The sequence below is a fragment of the Manis javanica genome, chromosome 6 (assembly GCF_040802235.1).
Source record: "Manis javanica isolate MJ-LG chromosome 6, MJ_LKY, whole genome shotgun sequence".
Classification (NCBI taxonomy): domain Eukaryota; kingdom Metazoa; phylum Chordata; class Mammalia; order Pholidota; family Manidae; genus Manis; species Manis javanica.
This window is the reverse complement of record NC_133161.1, coordinates 88,859,862-88,880,417: the sequence shown is the minus strand read 5'-3', so window position 1 is coordinate 88,880,417 and position 20,556 is coordinate 88,859,862. Positions and strand designations below refer to the sequence as shown.

The 20,556-nt window shown below is 40.3% G+C and overlaps 1 protein-coding gene across 5 annotated transcripts in view; it reads left to right on the top strand.

The window, feature by feature from the left end:
- Nucleotides 1–20,556, top strand: part of PUS7 (pseudouridine synthase 7) — a 123,829-nt gene that overhangs the window by 33,712 nt on the left and 69,561 nt on the right. For all 5 annotated transcript variants that reach the window (XR_012132373.1, XR_012132374.1, XM_073239002.1 and 2 more), the window contains 2 exons: nt 2,740–2,851; nt 5,181–5,258. Coding sequence is in view for 3 of the 5 variants with exons in the window: in XM_073239002.1 (XP_073095103.1) it covers nt 2,740–2,851; nt 5,181–5,258 (190 nt within the window). In the remaining 2 variants the exon portion in view is untranslated. The remainder of the gene's footprint in view (nt 1–2,739; nt 2,852–5,180; nt 5,259–20,556) is intronic.

The following is a 20,556-nucleotide window of genomic DNA, read 5'->3' as shown; positions in this document are numbered from 1 at the left end:
ACTTACTTATTTTCCATTATTCAGAGTTTTCCCAGTTCAGCAGTGCATATGCTTACTATTTGTATACTGAGTGCACTTAGCAAAAGAAACCTTGTATCTGGTATTTGCAGAGGAGACAATTGTGTGCATGCTCAGTGCTTGGATTTGCTAATGAAAAATGCATGCTTCTGAGCAGAAACTCACACTCAGTTGTCATGTTTTCTCTTAAGGTATGGTAGCACTAATTTATAGTTAATTGTGAGTGTACTGAACCGGGTAGTTAAGGGGAAATGTAGCTACACTGATCAACTTTTATCACAAGTTTTTTTTTCTCTTTTTACTTTTTATCATGGACATTTTCAAACATACACACAAGTAAGGGAAGTAGTATATTGGACCTCTGTGTACCTGTCAACCATGGTCAAAAATATTAACATTCTGTTTTTGTTTGATCTCTTCCTCCCACTTTTTTTTTTCTTGTTGTAGTGTTTTAAAATTCTCTGTAGCACTTCATTTCACTCATTAATACTTCAGTATGTATCTAACAGGTAAGGACTAAAACCCTAAACCATTTTCACATCCAGCACAATCGGCAATAATTTCTCGGTATTTAATACCCAGTGCATGTTCAATTTTTCCCTGTCGCACAAATATCTTTTACATACAGATGACGTGTCAAATAATGATATAAATAAGGTCAGTACATTGCATTCAATGGTTAAGTCTCTTCAATAGTCTCTTAAATCTCTTTTACTCTATCAGCTCGAGAACTGTTTTCTGTAATACTTTTTCAAATAAAAAGTCATTATAACTCAGTGTGGGAAACTCAGAAAACACAATAAAGCACAAAGCAAACCAATAATTACTTGCAGTCTCACCACTAAACGATAATCACAGATAGCATTTTGGCACAGGTCCTGCCATGTTTAAGAAAACACATCTCTAAGTCAGGAAGCATTTACATTCAGTCTTAAACCTTTTGCTCCATCCCATGGGTCCAGACAGTGCAGCTTTGAGGATGAGCTGGCATGCTGTTGTGAGGGGGTTGGGACAGGGAGGCTTGTACCTGTAGGTGAGTTTTTCTACTTGTTTGCTGTTCATGACATTCCACTGTTAATGTCTAAATGGCTGTTAGCCTACCACATAACTACCAGGTGCTGTACAAGTCCTCGGTAGAAACTTTCCATGCGGTCATTTGCATGTTCACCTCTAAAGCACTCTTAATCGTTTTTATAAATTAAACATTGCTCTCTTGTGCTCTTTATGCTGTGCATTTGGACAGAGGTCAGAACTGCCGCAGGTAAGAGCTGTTGGCGTTTCATGTAGATAAAATGAAATGCCAATGATTTTTGTCACAAGTGCTAAGTATAGACAGTTTTGCTTTAACTCAAGTGAGCTGGAAGGAAAACCAAAAGTAATACTCCTGTTTACAGTTTTCTGAGGATGAGTTGGAAATAATTTACACCAAGAGCCAGAGAAATACTTGTAAAGCTTTTCTGTCCAAGACAGAAAAGATTCACATTCCTACTAAGCAGAAAGGAAAATCAGTTCACTAAGCATACATGCTATGGCAGTTTTCCAAGGTGGTTTATTGATTTCTTTGTTTTTTACATTGTAGTGTAAGTCACTAACCTCTCAGGCAGGGTTTTTCCTTTGACAAAGCCAGGTGTACTGGTAACTTCAATACCAGAAGTTTCTTAGGTCTCTAAAGATGAAGGATTCATGAATTCATGCCAAAGAATTTTTTTAAGGATAAAGACAAGCATTTTTAAAAGAAGACTCTTTCCTAGGTATTATGTGAAATATTTTTAAACAGTCTTTTCTTTCATGGAATTACAGAAACCAGGAGATTAGATGTATTCAAGTAACAACTGTAGCTGTGTGTCACAAGGCTCATGAACAGTATTGTATAACATTTGAGAAGTCAGGTTGTGGCTCCCATATTTTTCCTAAAAGTGTTTTTTTTCAAAACACTCTTGAGGCAACATAAATTGAAATCTTAAGACTGTTTAAATATATGTTTTTAGATTATAATGTAATAAAAATTTTCATTTAAAAGAACAGTTTTTAAAACCAGGTTCTCTAAAATCTTTGAATGTCTGTCAGTTTTCAAAAAGCTGAACAGTCAAAGGATCAGAAGCTAACATTTAACCTGGCTTAATTTTTAGTTTCCTTTTACCCCAATATGACAATTAGTCTTGAATGCCATTTACTCTTTCTGTCAGATAGACACTTGTAAACCGTCTAGTATTGGGATGAAAATACCCTTTGGAAAATCTAAATGTGACCCTGAGGCAGCTCCTCACAAGCTTTGTTCCCATCCCAGCTAAGGCATCGAGGCTGTCTGCGTGAGCACCTGAGTGGAGCAAGGCATGTAGAGTCTGACGTGACTGTTTCCCTCAGGACGACAGGTGTTCTGGAAAGCCACTTGGCCCCTCTACCAGACACAGACTTACAAAGTAATGCTACCGGGGAAGGTTGCTTCTCTGTGGGAAGACTGCAGGTTAGTCTTAGTCATTTGTCACACCACCTGCATTTCAGCTTTTATGGACAGATGATATTAAGTATCCAGTCAAGAAAGTTTAATACCCATAGTCTACACAGCTATAACCACTCAACCTGTATTTCTTGTCAGACTAGATCTGATTTCTCAGTCAAAAGGTTCTGTAGCAAAAAAATGATCTTAGAGGATTTCTTAAGAAAAAAACTTAGATAGCGTTTATTATGGTATATATGACGTTCAGTTTTTTTGTTTTTAAGATCCAAGAAAACATTCTTGGCCAAAATCTAGGGGAAGTTACTGCCACTTTGTACTGTACAAGGAAAACAAAGATACCATGGATGCTATTAATGTGCTGTCCAAATATTTAAGGTTAGTATCGTGTTCTTTTGCCTGTACAAAATCAAAACAATGACGCTTATTTTCCTCTTTCATGCCAATGAAAAAGGAGCAGGAAAGTAGGCCAACAGAGAGCAAGTGTGGCTCCCAATTGTAGTTTTCTAATTTTTTTAGCATCCTTGCATATTGCCAATGATTCAAGATGAAAATTCTTTAAGTAAATAGTTCACATATAGTTGAGAATTACTGCTCCATCCAGATGAAAATAAAAATTAGCTTTCTTCCCTGAAAGCATACACTTTGATGTGGTTGCAGAGGTTTGCTTAAACTGAAAGCTTTTAATGCCTGGAGATTGACTAAAAACTTGAGATCAGTCAGATTTTCTCATAGCAGTGCAAATGTAGCGGAGATTGGATCTGAGGATGGGCCAGCCAAATAATTTTTATTTAGAAATGGGTACAGGTACCACAGCAAGTCTGAATGCAATGGAAATTTGCTTTCCAGTATATATTTAGCCCAGTTTAAGCATGCTACAGTGGCTTAGTTCGCTGTGGATGCTTTAACAAACTACCACACACTGGGTGGCTTAAATAGCAAATTAATTATCTCACAGTTCTGGAGGTTTGAAGTCCCAAGATCAGGGTGTGGGAAGGTCTGGTTTCTTTTGAGGCCTTTCCTCTTGGCATGCAGATGGCCACATTCCTCTGTGTCCCGTGGCCTTTGCGTGTGTGCTCCTGGTGTCGCTGTGTGTCCACATTTCCTCTGTTAGGACACCAGTTAGATTGGACAAGGACCCACCCCAACCGCCTTGAACTTAGTCACCTTTTTAAAGGCCCTGTCTCCAAATACAGACACATTCTGAGGTGCTGGGTGTCAGGGCTTCAACATAGGAATTTTGGGGGAACATAATTCAGCCATCCGCTCCTCTGGCAACCTCCAGTCTGTTCTGTGTTTATGAGTCTATTTCTGTTTTGTTTGTTACGGCAATTTTTATAAAATCCTTCTTAAGTTAACTAGCTTACATATATTTTCATGTCAAAACTGTTCAGAGGAACAACCTAAGACAGGCACAGTCGCAGGGGGGCCATCAGGTGAGAATTTGGGGATCAACAGAGGTGAGGCTCAGAACCTCACCCCCCCTGCTTTGAGAGAAATCTTCTGCATCCATGGATGTTTTGCTGCCCTTGTCTAGCCTGGATTAATACTTAGTCCATAGGCACACACCTGATCATCTGATCATCTACATTTGCCCTCTTACAGCACTAAACTATGTTTTCTACCTTTATCTTGCATCTACCTACCACTTCAGCATTTTATTAAAAATAAAAATAATAATAATAATAAAGGGAGAAATGTGGGATCAACATATAAATCAAGTACAAAAATCAAACGAATATTCATATTTGACCTGATTGTTTATAGGTCATAATGCGTGATCAAAACCGAAAGTTTCTGTGATGAATGCCCTTGTACTGTTCACCATGTAAGAATTTATTCACTATGTAAGAATTCGTTCACCATGTAAGAACTTGTTCGTTATGCTTCAGAAGATTGGAGACTGACGAGAATTAGACTTGAGATGGATTAATGATTGTACATTGATCATTGACCCCCCTATACTGAATTTTATTGTTGTTAACAACCATTTGATCAATAAATATGAGAGATGCCCTCTCAAAAGAAAACAAAAAAAACAAAAGAATTTAATAAAAGTACAAGTGGAATAAAAAAAATGGTAATGAAGGAATGGACAATACAGAGGCTTGTAGGTTTAAATTTTATTGTAAGTAGAACGGTAAACCATTAAATTTTATTGTAAGTAGAATGGTAAACCATTAAAAGGTTTTCAGCAGTAAAAACAAAACAAAACAAAAAAAAACTGTTCAGATCCCTGTTTTAGCATTTGACTTTTTGTACTAAGAAATAGCATGCTTTTGTGCAAAATTCACATTATTATTAGCTTTTTAAAAATAAAATTTTCAAAATGTTACATTATGTATCTGGAATGAATTTTTCCTTACCTTCATAGTTATGTAATCTAATCAGTTGCATATGATCAAGGAAGCACATTATTTCCTTTCTGTTACTGGCTCTCCGAGTCTTTGGACAGCATGTTATTCACTAGTAGCCACAAACGTTCTAAGTCAAGCACTGCTAAGAAGGGAGTTGTTCAGGCATCGTTTATATTCTTAGCTTGCATATTACCTTATGTTTTCCTTGGTACATTTTAAGATAAAGTTTCTCCTTCTGTTTCTCCTATTCTGTTGTGGTTTTAAGTATATTTATCTTGAATCTAACATTATGAGGAATATGATTTCCTAAAAGCATGTGACTTCAGATGGTTTTGTTTTTGTCTTACCAGAGTCAAGCCAAACATATTCTCCTACATGGGAACCAAAGATAAAAGGGCCATAACCGTTCAAGAGATTGCTGTTCTCAAGTAAGTAGAGAGCACACACCAGGATTCGTACTGCAGAAAAACTGACACCACCTTGCTCAGTTCTCAGATTTGCTTCACGGGGTTTACCTCTTCTCTCTTTAGATGGTGCTTCTGCCTATTCAAAGAATGGTTTTTCTATTTGTTTTTTTTTTCTTCTTGCTTATCTGAATTTTCTAATGTTTTTACAGCCAACAGGTATTATTTGTGTAATTTAAAAGGATTTTTGTGGTAGAGCCAAGAGAGTAAGTGCTTCTTTCTCTCCTCTCTCTCTTTTGTTCATTTATTATTAAGTATAAGTTATTTAAAATTTAATTGCAGAGCAGTAAATGAGCTCTTTTGTTACACACTGGAGATACAGAGATGAAAAGTGGTCTCTACTTTTAAAGCAATTACTGTTGAATGGAGCAGATAGACAAGTAAATCAGAACTTACCACAGTGGGAGAAATGCTGCAGTAGAGGTGTTTGGGGAGTGTTAAGATAATGGTGACAATAAAGTATGGGACTCATTGTAGGGGGCAGCCCCAGGGAAGGCTTGCAGGGAAAATGGGATGCTCAAGTTTGAATCTTGATCAGGGCTTAAGTCTCAGATCTCAGCATCTTCCCCGTTGACATTTTGGACTGGACATCTCCGTTGTGGGGGCCATCCCATGCACTGAAGGCATTTAGTATGACATTGCATTTAGTAGCAGCCCTGGTCTCTCCCCACTAGATGTTAGTAGCATTCCCTCCTCCACCCCACCCCACCGGCCCCTGACCAGTTGTAACAACCTAGGTTGTCTCTAGACATTGCCAGTTGTCCTTTGAAGGGGAGAATTACTGGTCTAGTTTCTAGAAAGATGAGTAGGAGTTTCCTGGGTCTGGGAATGGTCTAGGGTTGTTTGCTCCAAACCAAGAAAGCAGCCTTGTGATGAGACATTGGAAAGGAATTGGGAGCACAATGCATCTAGTGCCTGGCAGGCATGTTTGTTTTAGGGCATAGCAAGAAATGGGGCTGGAGGACCGTCAGGCAGGACCCAGATCCTGAAGGGCCCTGTAGGTCATGTTGAAGATTTGGACTTGATATTAATCTAAACGGGGAGTTGTGTGTAGAGGCAGGATTCGGGATTTGGGGTAGAATAAGATGGTGAGACTGGAGATTGGGGCTATTGCCAAGTTCTGGGGAGGGAGTAAGGCGGTCTGAATCCCATCAGTTCAGTGAAGGTAAAAGGGAAAATAAGGACGAATCCAGTGACTGTGAAGTCACAGATTTGCTTTACAGTATATATTTAGCCCAGTTTAAGCATGCTACAGTGGCTTAGTTCGCTGTGGATGCTTTAACAAACTACCACACACTGGGTGGCTTAAATAGCAAATTAATTTTCTCACAGTTCTGGAGGTTTGAAATCCCAAGATCAGGGTGTGGGAAGGTCTGGTTTCTTTTGAGGCCTTTCCTCTTGGCATGCAGATGGCCACATTCCTCTCTGTCTCCCTGTGGCCTTTGCGTGTGTGCTCCTGGTGTCGCTGTGTCCACATTTCCTCTGTTAGGACACCAGTTAGATTGGACAAGTGCACCCCCTGTGGTAAGGAGTGGTGGTGGGAGAAGCAAAGGGGCAACAGGAAACTTCTGGGGGGTGATGCCTCTGTTCACTGTTTTAAATATGGTGATGGTTTCATGGGCTTATTCACATGTAGTTTTTGAATATATAAAGTTTACCATACTTTATACTGTAATTAAAGCCACCTATGCTTGCTGTACCCACTTGAAATACATATATTTATTTGTAATCCTCCTATCTTCTCATAAAGAATTTGAGGTAGACTCTCCTCTTTACCCAACAATCCCCTGCAGTCTGGCTGCTTTCCCACCACTTTTCTGAATCACTTGAAATGATGACAGGATTGAGTGCCTGGTTGCATTCTAATGAATTTTCCAGTCCTTTTTTTCCTCGACCTTGGGATCAATGGCATGGTGTAGTAGCAAAAACAGGGTAAGATCATCTCCCCATGACTTTCCTAGTGGTGTGTGTGCAAATACAGACGTGTTTGGAAGAGAGCTGCGGAGATGCCTAAGAATGAGGGTGCTCCCGCATGGTGGCTTCTTCTCTCTTCCTGTGACGTGTGGCATGTGGATTTGTCTGCTGAGTGACGGGGGTGTGGGGAAGGGAACTGGGAAAGAATGAGAAGACTCAGATAGCCCTGTGAGTGATGGTAGGGGGACCGGCCGTGGGTTGGGTGCCCAGGCCTTCCCATACTCTGGATGCGGGATGCAGAAAGCTCTTGCCTTGTGTTTGGTATCCAAAATGTCATTGTAGTACTCAACTTCTGTGCTTTCTGGCTGGCTCCGAATTTGTTCACCTACACTGAAAAATAAATTGGGACTAGGTAGAAAATGAAGGTTCCTCCGTAATTGAGCTCCTTCAGAGATTGCCTTGTTCACAGCTTGGAATATTTTTTGTGTGGACTCTTTTTTCCTCGTAAACCAAAATATTTATGTAAATTGTGTCTTTCTCTTGTGAACAATCAAATGATGTACCTCTTTCCCTGTTAAAACAGCAAAAGACATTTAAGTATATGGATGTGTCCTAATTTATGATCTGTCACTCTATTTCTGAATGTTTACTTGTTATTAAAAGCAGTTCCGTGATACATGTTGGTAGCTAAATCTTGGCACACACCTTCACTAAGATAAACTTTTAGCAGGGAATTACTGACTTAAAGGGAATGTGAGATTCTAGGTTTTAGGTTTCTGATAGCAATACCCAATTGCCCTGTAGGAAGGTAGTACCAGTTTATCCCTTTATTCTACTTCTCCAGAACCCTCCCTAACACATGATCTTTTAAAGACATCATTTGCTAATTTGAGAGTCGAAAAATGGAACCTCGATATTTTGCTTTATACGACTTGAAATCTTTGAGTATTTGGAATGAAGTCATTAATCTCTTTCCTTGGTCGGCCACCAGGTGTCATGCTTGATCGTGATGCTGGTCCGTCCTTTGCTGCCTTTGTCATCTTCCTGTTGGCTTTGTAAGAAACCAAATTAGACAACTGACTGTTGGCCTTTGGAAGCACATAGCACTTATCTCACGGATGCAGGCTGCACTCTTAGTTTGCTTAATGTGTACTTGGGGCCAGGCGGGTTGGCTTTTCCCGTGAGAACTGGTGAACAGGATAAACCCACTCAGCCATGCAAGGATTTTAATTGTGACTCGATGAATCCTAGGGATAAGCAGCATTTCTTTTTCAGCTTCATACAACTCCAAAGTCCCCTAGTAATTTTATTTAACAGGATCTCAAGCAGGAACAGCCTCATTCAGAACTATTTGCTGCTTTTCCTGCTTCTTCCTGCATGTCTCCTTTCTGAGCCTAGGCCAGTATTTCTCTGGCTTTGTTCATACAGGCTTTTTGTACAACAAAAAGTTGTTGGCTTAAGTTGACTCCTAATGTCTAAAAGTGAGATTTGGGTATTCCCAAGTAATTTACAGAATTTGCTATGAATTGACAACCAAAAGAGCTTGATCCAAGGTCATCCAAATTGACACTGGGAGCAGTGTTATGAAGATACTGTTAGCTGCATTTCATCTCTTCTCAGGGAGCAGCCCACACCAACAAGAACTGGGTATAGTTTAGCTCTTGCTTTCTGCTGTGCTAGTGGGATTCAGAAATTCCAGAATAGACAACAATATGATTTAGCCATAGAAAGGAGTGAAGGACTGATATATGGTACAACATGGATAAATCTTAAAAATCTTATGTTAAGTAAAAGAAGTCAAACTCAAAAGGCTCTGTGTTATTTGACTATATTGAATGAAATACCCAAAATATGGAAATCTATAGAGCTATAAAATGGACTAGTAGTTGCCAGGAGCTACAGGGAGAGTGAATAGGGTTAAATGGTATAGGGTTTCTTTTGGGTGGAAATATCCTGGATCATATTAGACAATGGAGACAAGTGTACAACATTGTGAATATACTAAAAACCACTGAGTTGTATGTACACTTTATAATGGTTAAAATGATCATTTTAGGTTATGTTAATTTTATCTAAAATAAAAAAGAAGAACAGAGCTGTCAGGTACTTGCATGGCTATCAGGAGCATTCTCCATAATCTCTCCAGAGCTGCCAAGTTGCCTGATTCCTTTTTCCCTCTTGACTCTTAAGTACTCTGTCTGTTTCTACAGCACTAGGTATTGACCAAAGAGTTTGGTTGTTGGTGGGTTTTTTTTCTGGTATCATTAATATACAATTACATGAGTAACATTGTGGTTACTAGATTCCTCCCAATATCAGGTCCCCACCACATACTGTATTACAGTCACTGTCCATCAGCATAGTAAGATGCTATATAATCACTACTTATCTTCTCTGTGCTATACTGCCTTCCTCATGCCCCCTACATTATGTGTGCTAATCATAATGGCCCTTTTACCCCTTGTCCCTCTCTTCCCACCCATCCTCCCCAGTCCCTTTCCCTTTGGCAACTATTAGTCCATTCTGGGGTTCTGTGAGTCTGCTGCTGTTTTGCTCCTTCAGATTTTTTCTTTGTTCTTATACTCCACAGATGAGTGAAATCCTTTGATCCTTGTCTTTCTCTGACTGGCTTATTTCACTGAGCATAATACCCTGTAGCTCCATCCATGTTGTTGCAAATGGTAGGATTTGTTTTCTTCTTATGGCTGAATAATATTCCATTGTGTATATGTACCACATCTTCTTTATCCATTCATCTGCTGATGGACATTTAGATTGCTTCCATGTGTTGGCTATTGTAAATAGTGCTGCGATAAACATAGGGGTGCATCTGTCTTTTTCAAACTGGACTGCTCTATTCTTAGGGTAAATTCCTAGAAGTGGAATTCCTGGGTCAAATGGTATTTCTATTTTAAGCTTTTTTTTTTTTTTTTGGAAAGAAAATATAGGTTTATTCAGTTTGTTGCAGGGTCAATTTAACGTGCAAAATTTCTTTTTTTTTTTTTTGAGAGGGCATCTCTCATATTTATTGATCAAATGGTTAACAACAATAAAATTCTGTATAAGGGAGTCAATGCTCCATGCACAATCATTAATCCACCCCCAGCCTAATTCTCGTCAGTCTCCAATCTTCTGAAGCATAACGAACAAGTTCTTACATGGTGAACAAATTCTTACATAGTGAATAAGTTCTTACATGGTGAACAGTACAGGGGCATTCATCACAGAAACTTTTGGTTTTGATCACTCATTATGAACTATAAACAATCAGGTCAAATATGAATATTCATTTGATTTTTATAGTTGACTTATACGTGAATCCCACATTTCTCCCTTTATTATTATTATTATTATTTATTTTTTAAATAAAATGCTGAAGTGGTAGGTAGATGCAAGATAAAGGTAGAAAACATAGTTTAGTGTTGTAAGAGAGCAAATGTAGATGATCAGGTGTGTACCTGTAGACTATGTGTTAATCCAAGCTAGACAAGGGCAATAATACATCCACGGATGCAGAAGATTTCTCTCAAAACAGGGGGGGTGGGGTTCTAAGCCTCACCTCTGTTGATCCCCAATTTCTCACCTGATGGCCCGCCTGTGACTGTGCCTGTCTTAGGTTGTTCCTACCTTGAGGAATCTTACCCGTCTCTGGCTAAGCAGTCATCTTCAGGGGCCATACAGGGAAATTTAAAGTTGGTAAGTGAGAGAGAAGCCATATTGTTTGAAAAGGTTAGCTTTTTACTTCTTTGCAGATTTATGTCCTGTGGCTTCTATGCCTAGCATTTGTCTTGAGGTATCTTTACCACTTGGAGGAGTTATGATACTCGGTGAATTCGATATGAGGCACGAATTCTATTTAACGGTTGTAATTAGGAAGGAAGAAGAAAAGCTATAGAGGTAGCAGACGGAAGAAAACATGGGAAGATTGATTATTTCTTTGACATATCTTCTTGTAGAGTACCTTAAGCATGTATAGGTTTTAAACTCCTAATTAAATTGTGCACACACATTAACATAATAGGAATACAGTTACATAACCAAAGCAGATCTATAATTACCAGCTATCTCCATTGAAGCCAAGAAAACCAGTTAGGCACCCTAGGCATTTGTGAAAATTTGTCTATGATATAATGGATATTGTCCAACTGTACTTGAAAAGTCTGAGAGAAATCAGACAAATTAAAACAACACATTCCTGGGAACTGTTCACATCCCATATGTTCTTTTAACAGTACATAGTCTGTAGTTGTAAGATTTTGGAGCGCTACAACTTGCACTTCTCCTAATTCTTGGTTGAGTTCCAACAGTATAGATCCAGTCAAATTTGTTGTTTTACTGTATGCACAGGCCAGCTTAGATATCTCCTTCATTCCAGTGGCAAGTCCAGGAACTGGTGTGATGAATGCAGCTACACCTGCAGGATCGCCTGGATCATTGTTGAGGTTTTTTGATGATCATCTTCTGGTATGTTTCTTCCAGAGAGTGCTGAAGTTGGAAGTTCTTCTTCATATCGTATCTTAGTTCATTTTCTGGGTAGCCAAATGAGGCTTTGATCCTCTGTATAAACACAAACAGACCCTTTGCCCACACTTTGATATGCCCTTTATACCATTGTGTAGAGAAAGGAATATTATCAGAAAAGTGTACATCCATAGCCGATCCTCTGACACCCTTTAGGTGATCAAAATTAAGGATATTTAAAGCATGTATTAATCATTGATTTACAGTTAGTTTTATCCTATCAGGGAGTAATCCCCCTTCTCTTTCTTTCTTTTTTCTTTTTTTTTTTGTTATCTTTAATCTACACTTACATGAAGAATATTATGTTTACTAGGCTCTCCCCTATACCAGGTCTCCCCTATAAATGCCTTTACAGTCACTGACCATCAGCATAGGAAAATGTTGTAGAATCACTACGTGTCTTCTCTGTCTTGTATAGCCCTCCCCTTTCTCCCAACCCCCCATGCATGCTAATCTTAATACCCCTCTTCTTCTCCCCGCCCCCGTTATATTTTGAGCTTTTTGAGGAAACTCCATACTGCTTTCCACAATGGTTGAACTAATTTACATTCCCACCAGCAGTGTAGGAGGGTTCCCTTTCTCTACAACCTCGACAACATTTGTTGTTGTTTGTCTTTTGGATGGTGGCGATCCTTACTGGTGTGAGGTGTTATCTCATTGTGGTTTTAATCAATGTGGAGCATCTTTTCATGTGTCTGTTGGCCATCTGAATTTCTTCTTCAGAGAACTGTCTGTTCAGCTCCTCTGCCCAGTTTTTAATTGGATTATTTGCTTTTTTTTTTTGAGGTGTGTGAACTCTTTATATATTTTGAATGTCAACCCTTTATCAGATCTGTCATTTATGAATATATTCTCCCATACTGTAGGATACCTTTTTGTTCTATTGATGGTGTCCTTTGCTGTACAGAAGCTTTTCAGCTTGATATAGTCCCACTTGTTCATTTTTTGCTTTTGTTTCCCTTGCCTGGGGAGATATGTTCATGAAGAAGGCGCTGATGTTTATGTCCAAGAGATTTTTGCCTATGTTTTTTCTAAGAGTTTTATGGTTTTATGAGTTACATTCAGGTCTTTGATCTATTTTGAGTTTACTTTTATGGAGTTAGACAGTAATCCAGTTTCATTCTCTTACATGTAGCTGTCCAGTTTTGCTAACACCAGATGTTGAAGAGGCTGTCATTTCCCCATTGTATATCCATGGCTCCTGTATCATATACTAATTGACCATATATGCTTGGGTTAATATATGGACTCTCTATTCTGTTCCACTGGTCTATGGCTCTGTTCTTGTGCCAGTACCAAATTGTCTTGATTACTGACCAGAGAGGTTTGTCCTCCTGATCCTTTGCTTTCTAGATTCTTAGGGATACAATTCGTGGATTGACTTGTACTCTATGGTTCTATCCCTTTATATCTGAAGTCAGGGACCTGGTGCCTCTGAGTAGCTGGCCCAAGGCTGGACTAGACCTGCCTTATACTATTTGGTCCTGTGGTTGGGCAGGGGATTAGGAGCAGGGAGGGAGGATAATGGTATATGAGCTTTGCCCATTTCCCCAGTACTCTGGCTAGCTTCCTACATTATGTTAATTAACAGGGCAGCGACAGATTTTTTTCTTTTTCTCTGGTCAGACTGCTTCTGCACATATTAAACCAGGGAAAAAAATAGGCTGATTGGTAATGCATCAAGGAATTGACTGAAGAGTTTTCAGGAGGTATAGGGAAATTTTCAACAAAGAAACAAAAATTCTGCAAGATGAAATGGCAAGCTGGTGTAATATAGGTGAATTTTAAACAAGTTGTTTAACTCAGTAACAGCATGTTTTTCCTTAGGGAGTAGGATAAACATTTTCTTTATTAATTTTTCATGTGATTTTAGAACATTAGAGGCTGCCGAGCTGGGACACATACCTCTGTGGGGCTGCTTGCAGGAGTAGTGACTTTGGGGCAGAACCTAGCCTCCTCAGTGCCCAGGATCCACATCCAGACCATCCAGGCAAAGATGGCACATGCCTGCTGATGGCATGAGCCAGCAGGAGTGAGCTCAGGGACCTAAGCAGGAAAGCACTGATACTCTAAAGTAGTAAAAAGAGAAGTGTGTTCCTAAACAAGGCAAAGCACAAATACCCTTTATTCTAGTAGTTCTCAGAGGAGATGCTTTTTGAAAGGAAATCTGAATTTTAAAAAGGTTAAAACAAGGCTATAGGAGAAGATGGCGGCATGAGTAGTTCAGTGGAAATCTCCTCCAAAGAACATACATTTATGAAAATACAATAAATACAACTATTCCTAAAAGAGACATCAGTGGATACAGTACAACAGCCAGTATACCTCTACATCTGCGAGAATTCAACATCACATGAAGGGGGTAAGATAGAAGCCGCAGCCCGGCCAGACCTGAACACCGCCCCACCCAAGAACCCAGCAGGATGAAAGGATTCGGAACGGGGAGGGAGTGAAAGCCCAGGACTGCTAAACAACCAGCTCTAGAACTCCGCATCCGGAGTGCAGACACAAGGTGCACAGGGTGCTGAATATTACAGAAACGGAAAAGCAAAACCTGCAGGCAGATCCCTGCTACTGGCGCCCCTGAGACAAAGGAAAAGCGAGTGCTTTTTACAAGTCTTAAAGAGACAGGGACACCACAGCTGGACGAAGTTGTCCCGGCACACTTAGCCAGCAGCTGGGAATCACGGGGAACTTTAGGCACCCTAAACCCCGGGGCAGCAGCACAGCTCTGAAGCCCCTCTCGGCACTAAGCAGCCTGCCACTTGTTCCCCCAACTGGTGCGGACCCTGACACACCAAGCCAGTAGTGGTAGAGCGGCAGCGCACACCAGGGACGGCAGTGCCAGAGGGGACCAGGAGCAACCTGTGTGTGCTGGCGGCACCAGAGGGGACTGGGAGCAGACTGTGCGAGCCCACCAGAGGGGCAACTAAATTGCCTGGGAGAGGCCCACATGCGGCCGCAGCACCAGAGGGGCCTGGGAGAGGTCTGTGGAAACCCGCGGCAGCGGTGACCGAGAAACCTAGGAGCGGCCCGCATGCGCCAGCAACCGTGGTGCCATAGGGGCCTAGGAAAGGACCACACTAACCCACGGCGGCGGTGACCGATCGGCCCGGAAGAAGCCTGCACGTGCCGGCGGCGGCAGTGCCAGACGGCCACAGGAGAGGCCCACATGCACCTGCAGCGGTGCCAGAGGGAGCAGCCGTGCTCCCAGCAGCTGACCGGAATCCAGACCGATGCACAGCCGCCGGGCCAGACCCAAAGTTTGCTGCTGGCTCACAGCTGCCTGGCAGGGGTGCTGCTAGCGCGGAGGAGAGTACCCAGTGTGCCTGCCACTCCCCGCAGGGCTCTGCACTCACTGCTCTGACGGAGACCCCGCACACAGCAGCTTAGGAGATTAACCCAGTGGCTGCTCCAGGAGTACAGGTAACCAACACAGGCAGCGGAGAAGGGCAAGGCGTCCAGCAAGCAGGAAAGGACTTCCTTCTCCCAACTGACACACTCTCAACCTGCCTACAGCCAATGCTATCAGCATGAAAAGGCAGAAAAATTTACTCCAGTCCAAAATAGTCCAGACAACCCCTGAGAGAGGATCTGCAGAGACACACCTAACCAGTCTCGCTGAAAAAAAATTCAAAATAAAAATCGTAAACATGCTGATGGATCTGCAGAGAAATCTGCAAGAGCTAAAGGAGCAAGTACAGAGGGAAACTACAGAAATAAAACACTCTGCAAGGACTTAAAAGCAGAATGGATGGGATGCAAGAGGCCATTAATGGAATACAAACCAGAGAACAGGAACGCATAGAAGCTGATGCAGAAAGAGATAAAAGCATCACCAGAAATGAAACAATATTAAGAGAACTGTGTAACCAATCCAAAAGGAACAATATCTACATTATAGGGGTACCAGAAGAAGAAGAGAGAGAAAGAGATAGGAAATGTCTTTGAAGAAATAATTGCTGAAAACTTCCCCAACCGTTGCTCAGACCAAAGAGGGACACAGAATTCCCAACAGAAGGGACCAAAACAGGACAACACCAAGACACAGAATAATTGAAATGGCAAAGATCAAGGACAAGGACAGAGTATTAAAGGTGGCTAGAGAGAGAAAAAAGGTCACCTACATAGGAAAACCCATCAGGCTATCATCAGACTTCTCAACAGAAACCTTACAGGCCAGAAGAGAATGGCATGATATATATATATATATATATATATATATATATATATATAGAGGGCATCTCTCATATTTATTGATCAAATGGTTGTTAACAACAATAAAATTCTGTATAGGGCGGTCAATGCTCAATGCACAATCATTAATCCATCTCAAGCCTAATTCTCGTCAGTTTCCAATCTTCTGAAGCATAATGAACAAGTTCTTACATGGTGAACAAATTCTTACATAGTAAATACATTCTTACATGGTGAACAGTACAGGGGCAGTCATCACAGAAACTTTTGGTTTTGATGACGCATTATGAATTATAAACAATCAGGGCAAATATGAATATTCGTTTGATTTTTATACTTGATTTATATGTGGATCCCACATTTCTCCCTCTATTATTATTATTCTTTTTATTTTTAATAAAATTTATTTTTAATAAAATTTTAGGTACATGCAACATAAAGGTAGAAAACATAGTTTAGTGTTGTAAGAGAGCAATTGTAGATGATCATGTGTGTGCCTATAGACTATGTGCTAATACGAGCTAGACAAGGTCAATAAAACATCCATGGATGCAGAAGCTTTCTCTCAAAACAAGGGGGGTGAGGTTGTAAGCTTCACCACTGTTCCCCGATTTCTCACCTGATGGCCCCCCTGTGACTGTGCCTGTCTTAGGTTGTTCCTCCCTTGAGGAATCTTACCCGTCTCTGGCTAACCAGTCATCTTCCGGGGCCATACAGGGAAATGTAAAGTTGGTAAGTGAGAGAGAAGCCATATTGTTTGAAAAGGTTAGCTTTTTACTTCTTTGCGATTTATGCCCTGTGGCTTCTATGCCCAGCACTTGTCTCGAGGTATCTTTACCACATGGAGGAATTATGATGCTCGGTAAATTTGATATGAGGCACGAATTCTATTTAACGGTTGTAATTAGGAAGGAAGAAGAAAAGCTATAGAGGTAGCATATGGAAGAAAACATGGGAGGATTGATTATTTCTTTGACATATCTTCTTGTAGAGTACCTTAAGCATGTATAGGTTTTAAACTACTAACTAACTTATGCACACATATTAATGTAATAGGAATACGGTGACATAAACAAAGCAAATCTATAATTACCAGCCATCTCCAGTGAAGCTAAGAAAACCAGTTAGGTACCCTAGGTATTTGTGAAAATTTGTCTATGATATGATGGATACTGTCCAACTGTACTTGAACAGTCTGAGAGAAATCAGACAAATTAAAGCAGCCCATTTTGGGATCTGTTCACATCCCATGTTCTTTTAACCATAGATAGTCTATAGTCGTAAGATATTGGAGGGCTACAACTTGCACCCCTCCCAACTCCTGGTTGAGTTCCAACAGTACAGATACAATCAAATTCGTTGTCTCACTGTATGCACATGCCAGCCTAGACATCTCCCTCCTCATTCCAGTGGCAAGTCCAGGAAACAGTGGGATGGACGCAGCCACACCGCAGCATCACAAGGATCCCTGTGAAGGCTTTTTGATGGTCATCCCATGGCACGAGTCCTCCAGAGAGTGCTGATGCCGGAAGCTCCTCCTCATATCGTATCTTAGTTCATTTTCTGCGTAGACAAGCTAGGCCTTGATCTACTGCATAAAAACAAACACACCCTTTGCCCACACTTTGACATGCCCTGTATACCACTGTGTAGAACTCACTGGAGGTCAGCACACAGGAACTGCCTTTTTTTTTTAAATTTTTATTAAGAGAAAGGAATATTATCAGAAAAGAGTACCTCCATAGCCGATCATCTCACACCCTTTAAGTGATCAAAATTACGGATATTTAAAGCATGCGTTAATCTTTGATTGACCAATAGTTTTATCCTATCAAGGAGTAATCCCCCTTTTCTTTCTTTCTTTCTTTTTTTTTTAAATCTTTAATCTACACTTACATGAAGAATACTATGTTTACTATGCTCTCCCCTATATCAAGTCCCCCCTAAAAACCACATTACAGTCACTGTCCATCAGCATAGCAAAATGTTGTAGAATCACTACTTGTCCTCTCTGTGTTGTACAGCCCTCCCTCCCCTTTCTCCCCCCACATTCATGCTAATCTTAATACCCCCTTTCTTCTCCCCTCGCCTTATCCCTCCCTGCCGACCCATCCTCCCCAGTTCCTTTCCCTTTGGTGCCTTTTAGTCCATTTTTGGATTCTGTAATTCCACTGCTGTTTTGTTCCTTCAGTTTTTCCTTTGTTCTTATACTCCACAGATAAGTGAAATCATTTGGTATTTCTCTTTCTCCGTTTGGCTTATTTCACTGAGCATAATACTCTCCAGCTCCATCCATGTTGCTGCAAATGGTAGGATTTTCCCTCTTCTTATGGCTGAGTAGTATTCCATTGTGTATATGTACCACATCTTCCTTATCCATTCATCTACCAATGGACATTTAGGTTGCTTCCAATTTTTGGCTATTGTAAATAGTGCTGCGATAAACATAGGGGTGCATCTGTCTTTCTCAAACTTGATGCTGCGTTCTTAGGGTAAATTCCTAGGAGTGGAATTCCTGGGTTAAATGGTAGGTCTGTTTTGAGCATTTTGAGGAACCTCCCCATACTGCTTTCCACAATGGTTGAACTAATTTACATTCCCACCAGCAGTGTAGGAGGGTTCCCCTTTCTCCACAGCCTCACCAACATTTGTTGTTGTTTGTCTTTTGGATGGCAGCCATTCTTACTGGTGTGAGGTGATACGTCATTGTTTTAATTTGCATTTTTCTGATAAATAGCGATGTGGAGCATCTTTTCAGGTGTCTGTTGGCCATCTGTATTTCTTTTTTGGAGAACTATCTGTTCAGTTCGTCTGCCCATTTTTTAATTGGGTTATTTGTTTTTTGTTTGTTGAAGCGTGTGAGCAATTTATATATTCTGGACATCAAGCCTTTATCGGATCTGTCATTTTCAAATATATTCTCCCATACTGTAGGGTTCCTTTTTGTTCTATTGATGGTGTCTTTCTCTGTACAGAAGCTTTTCAGCTTAATGTAGTCCCACTTGCTCATTTTTGCTGTTGTTTTCCTTGCTCGGGGAGATATGTTCAAGAAGAGGTCACTCATGTTTATGTCTAAGAGGTTTTTGCCTATGTTTTTCACCAAGAGTTTAATGGTTTCATGACTTACATTCAGGTCTTTGATCCATTTTGAGTTTACCTTTGTATATGGGGTTATACAATGGTCCAGTTTCATTCTGCATGTAGCTGTCCAGTTTTGCCAGCACCATGTGTTGAAGAAACTCTTGTATTGCCATTGTATGTCCATGGCTCCTTTATCAAATATTAATTGACCATATATGTTTGGGTTAATGTCTGGAGTCTCTAATATGTTCCACTGGTCTGTGGCTCTGTTCTTGTGCCAGTACCAAATTGTCTTGATTACTTTGGCTTTGTAGTAGAGCTTGAAGTTGGAGAGTGAGATCCCCCCTACTTTATTCTTATTCTTCTTTCTCAGGATTGCTTTGGCTCTTCAGGGTCTTTGGTGTTTCCATATGAATTTTTGAATTATTTGTTCCAGTTCATTGAAGAATGTTGCTGGTAATTTCATAGGGATTGCATCAAATCTGTATATTGCTTTGGGCAGGATGGCCATTTTGACGATATTAATTCTTCCTAGCCACGAGCATGGGATGAGTTTCCATTTGTTAGTGTCCCCTTTAATTTCTCTTAAGAGTGACTTGTAGTTTTCAGGGTATAGGTCTTTCACTTCTTTGGTTAGGTTTATTCCTATGTATTTTATTCTTTTTGATGCAATTGTGAATGGAGTTGTTTTCCTGATTTCTCTTTCTATTGGTTCATTGTTAGAGTATAGGAAAGCTACAGATTTGTGTGTGTTAATTTTGTATCCTGGAACTTTGCTGAATTCTGATATCAGTTTTAGTAGTTTTGGAGTGGAGTCTTTAGGGTTCTTTATGTACAGTATCATATCATCTGCAAATAGTGACAGTTTAACTTCTTCTTTACCAGTCTGGATTCCTTGTATTTCTTTGTTTTGTCTGATTGCCGTGGCTAGGACGTCTAGTACCATGTTAAATAGCAGTGGGGAGAGTGAGTGGGCATCCCTGTCTTGTTCCCGATCTCAGAGGAAATGCTTTCAGCTTCTCACTGTTCAGTATAATGCTGGCTGTGGGTTTATCATATATGGCCTTTATTATGTTGAGGTACTTGCCCTCTATTCCCATTTTGCTGAGAGTTTTTATCATGAATGGATGTTGAATTTTGTCAAATGCTTTTTCAGCATCTATGGAGATGATCATGTGGTTTTTGTCTTTCTTTTTGTTGATGTGGTGGATGATGTTGATGGATATTCGAATGTTGTACCATCCTTGCATCCCTGGAATGAATCCCACTTGGTCATGGTGTATGTTCCTTTTGATATACTGTTGAATTCTGTTAGCTAAGATTTTATTGAGTATTTTTGGATCTACATTCATCAGGGATATTGGTCTGTAATTTTCTTTTTTGGTGGGGTGTTTGCCTGGTTTTGGTATTAGGGTGATGTTGGCTTCATAGAATGAGTTTGGGAGTATTCCCTCCTCTTCTATTTTTTGGAACGCTTTAAGGAGAATGGGTATTATGTCTTCTCTGTGTGTCTGATAAAATTCCGAGGTAAATCCGTCCGGCCCCGGGG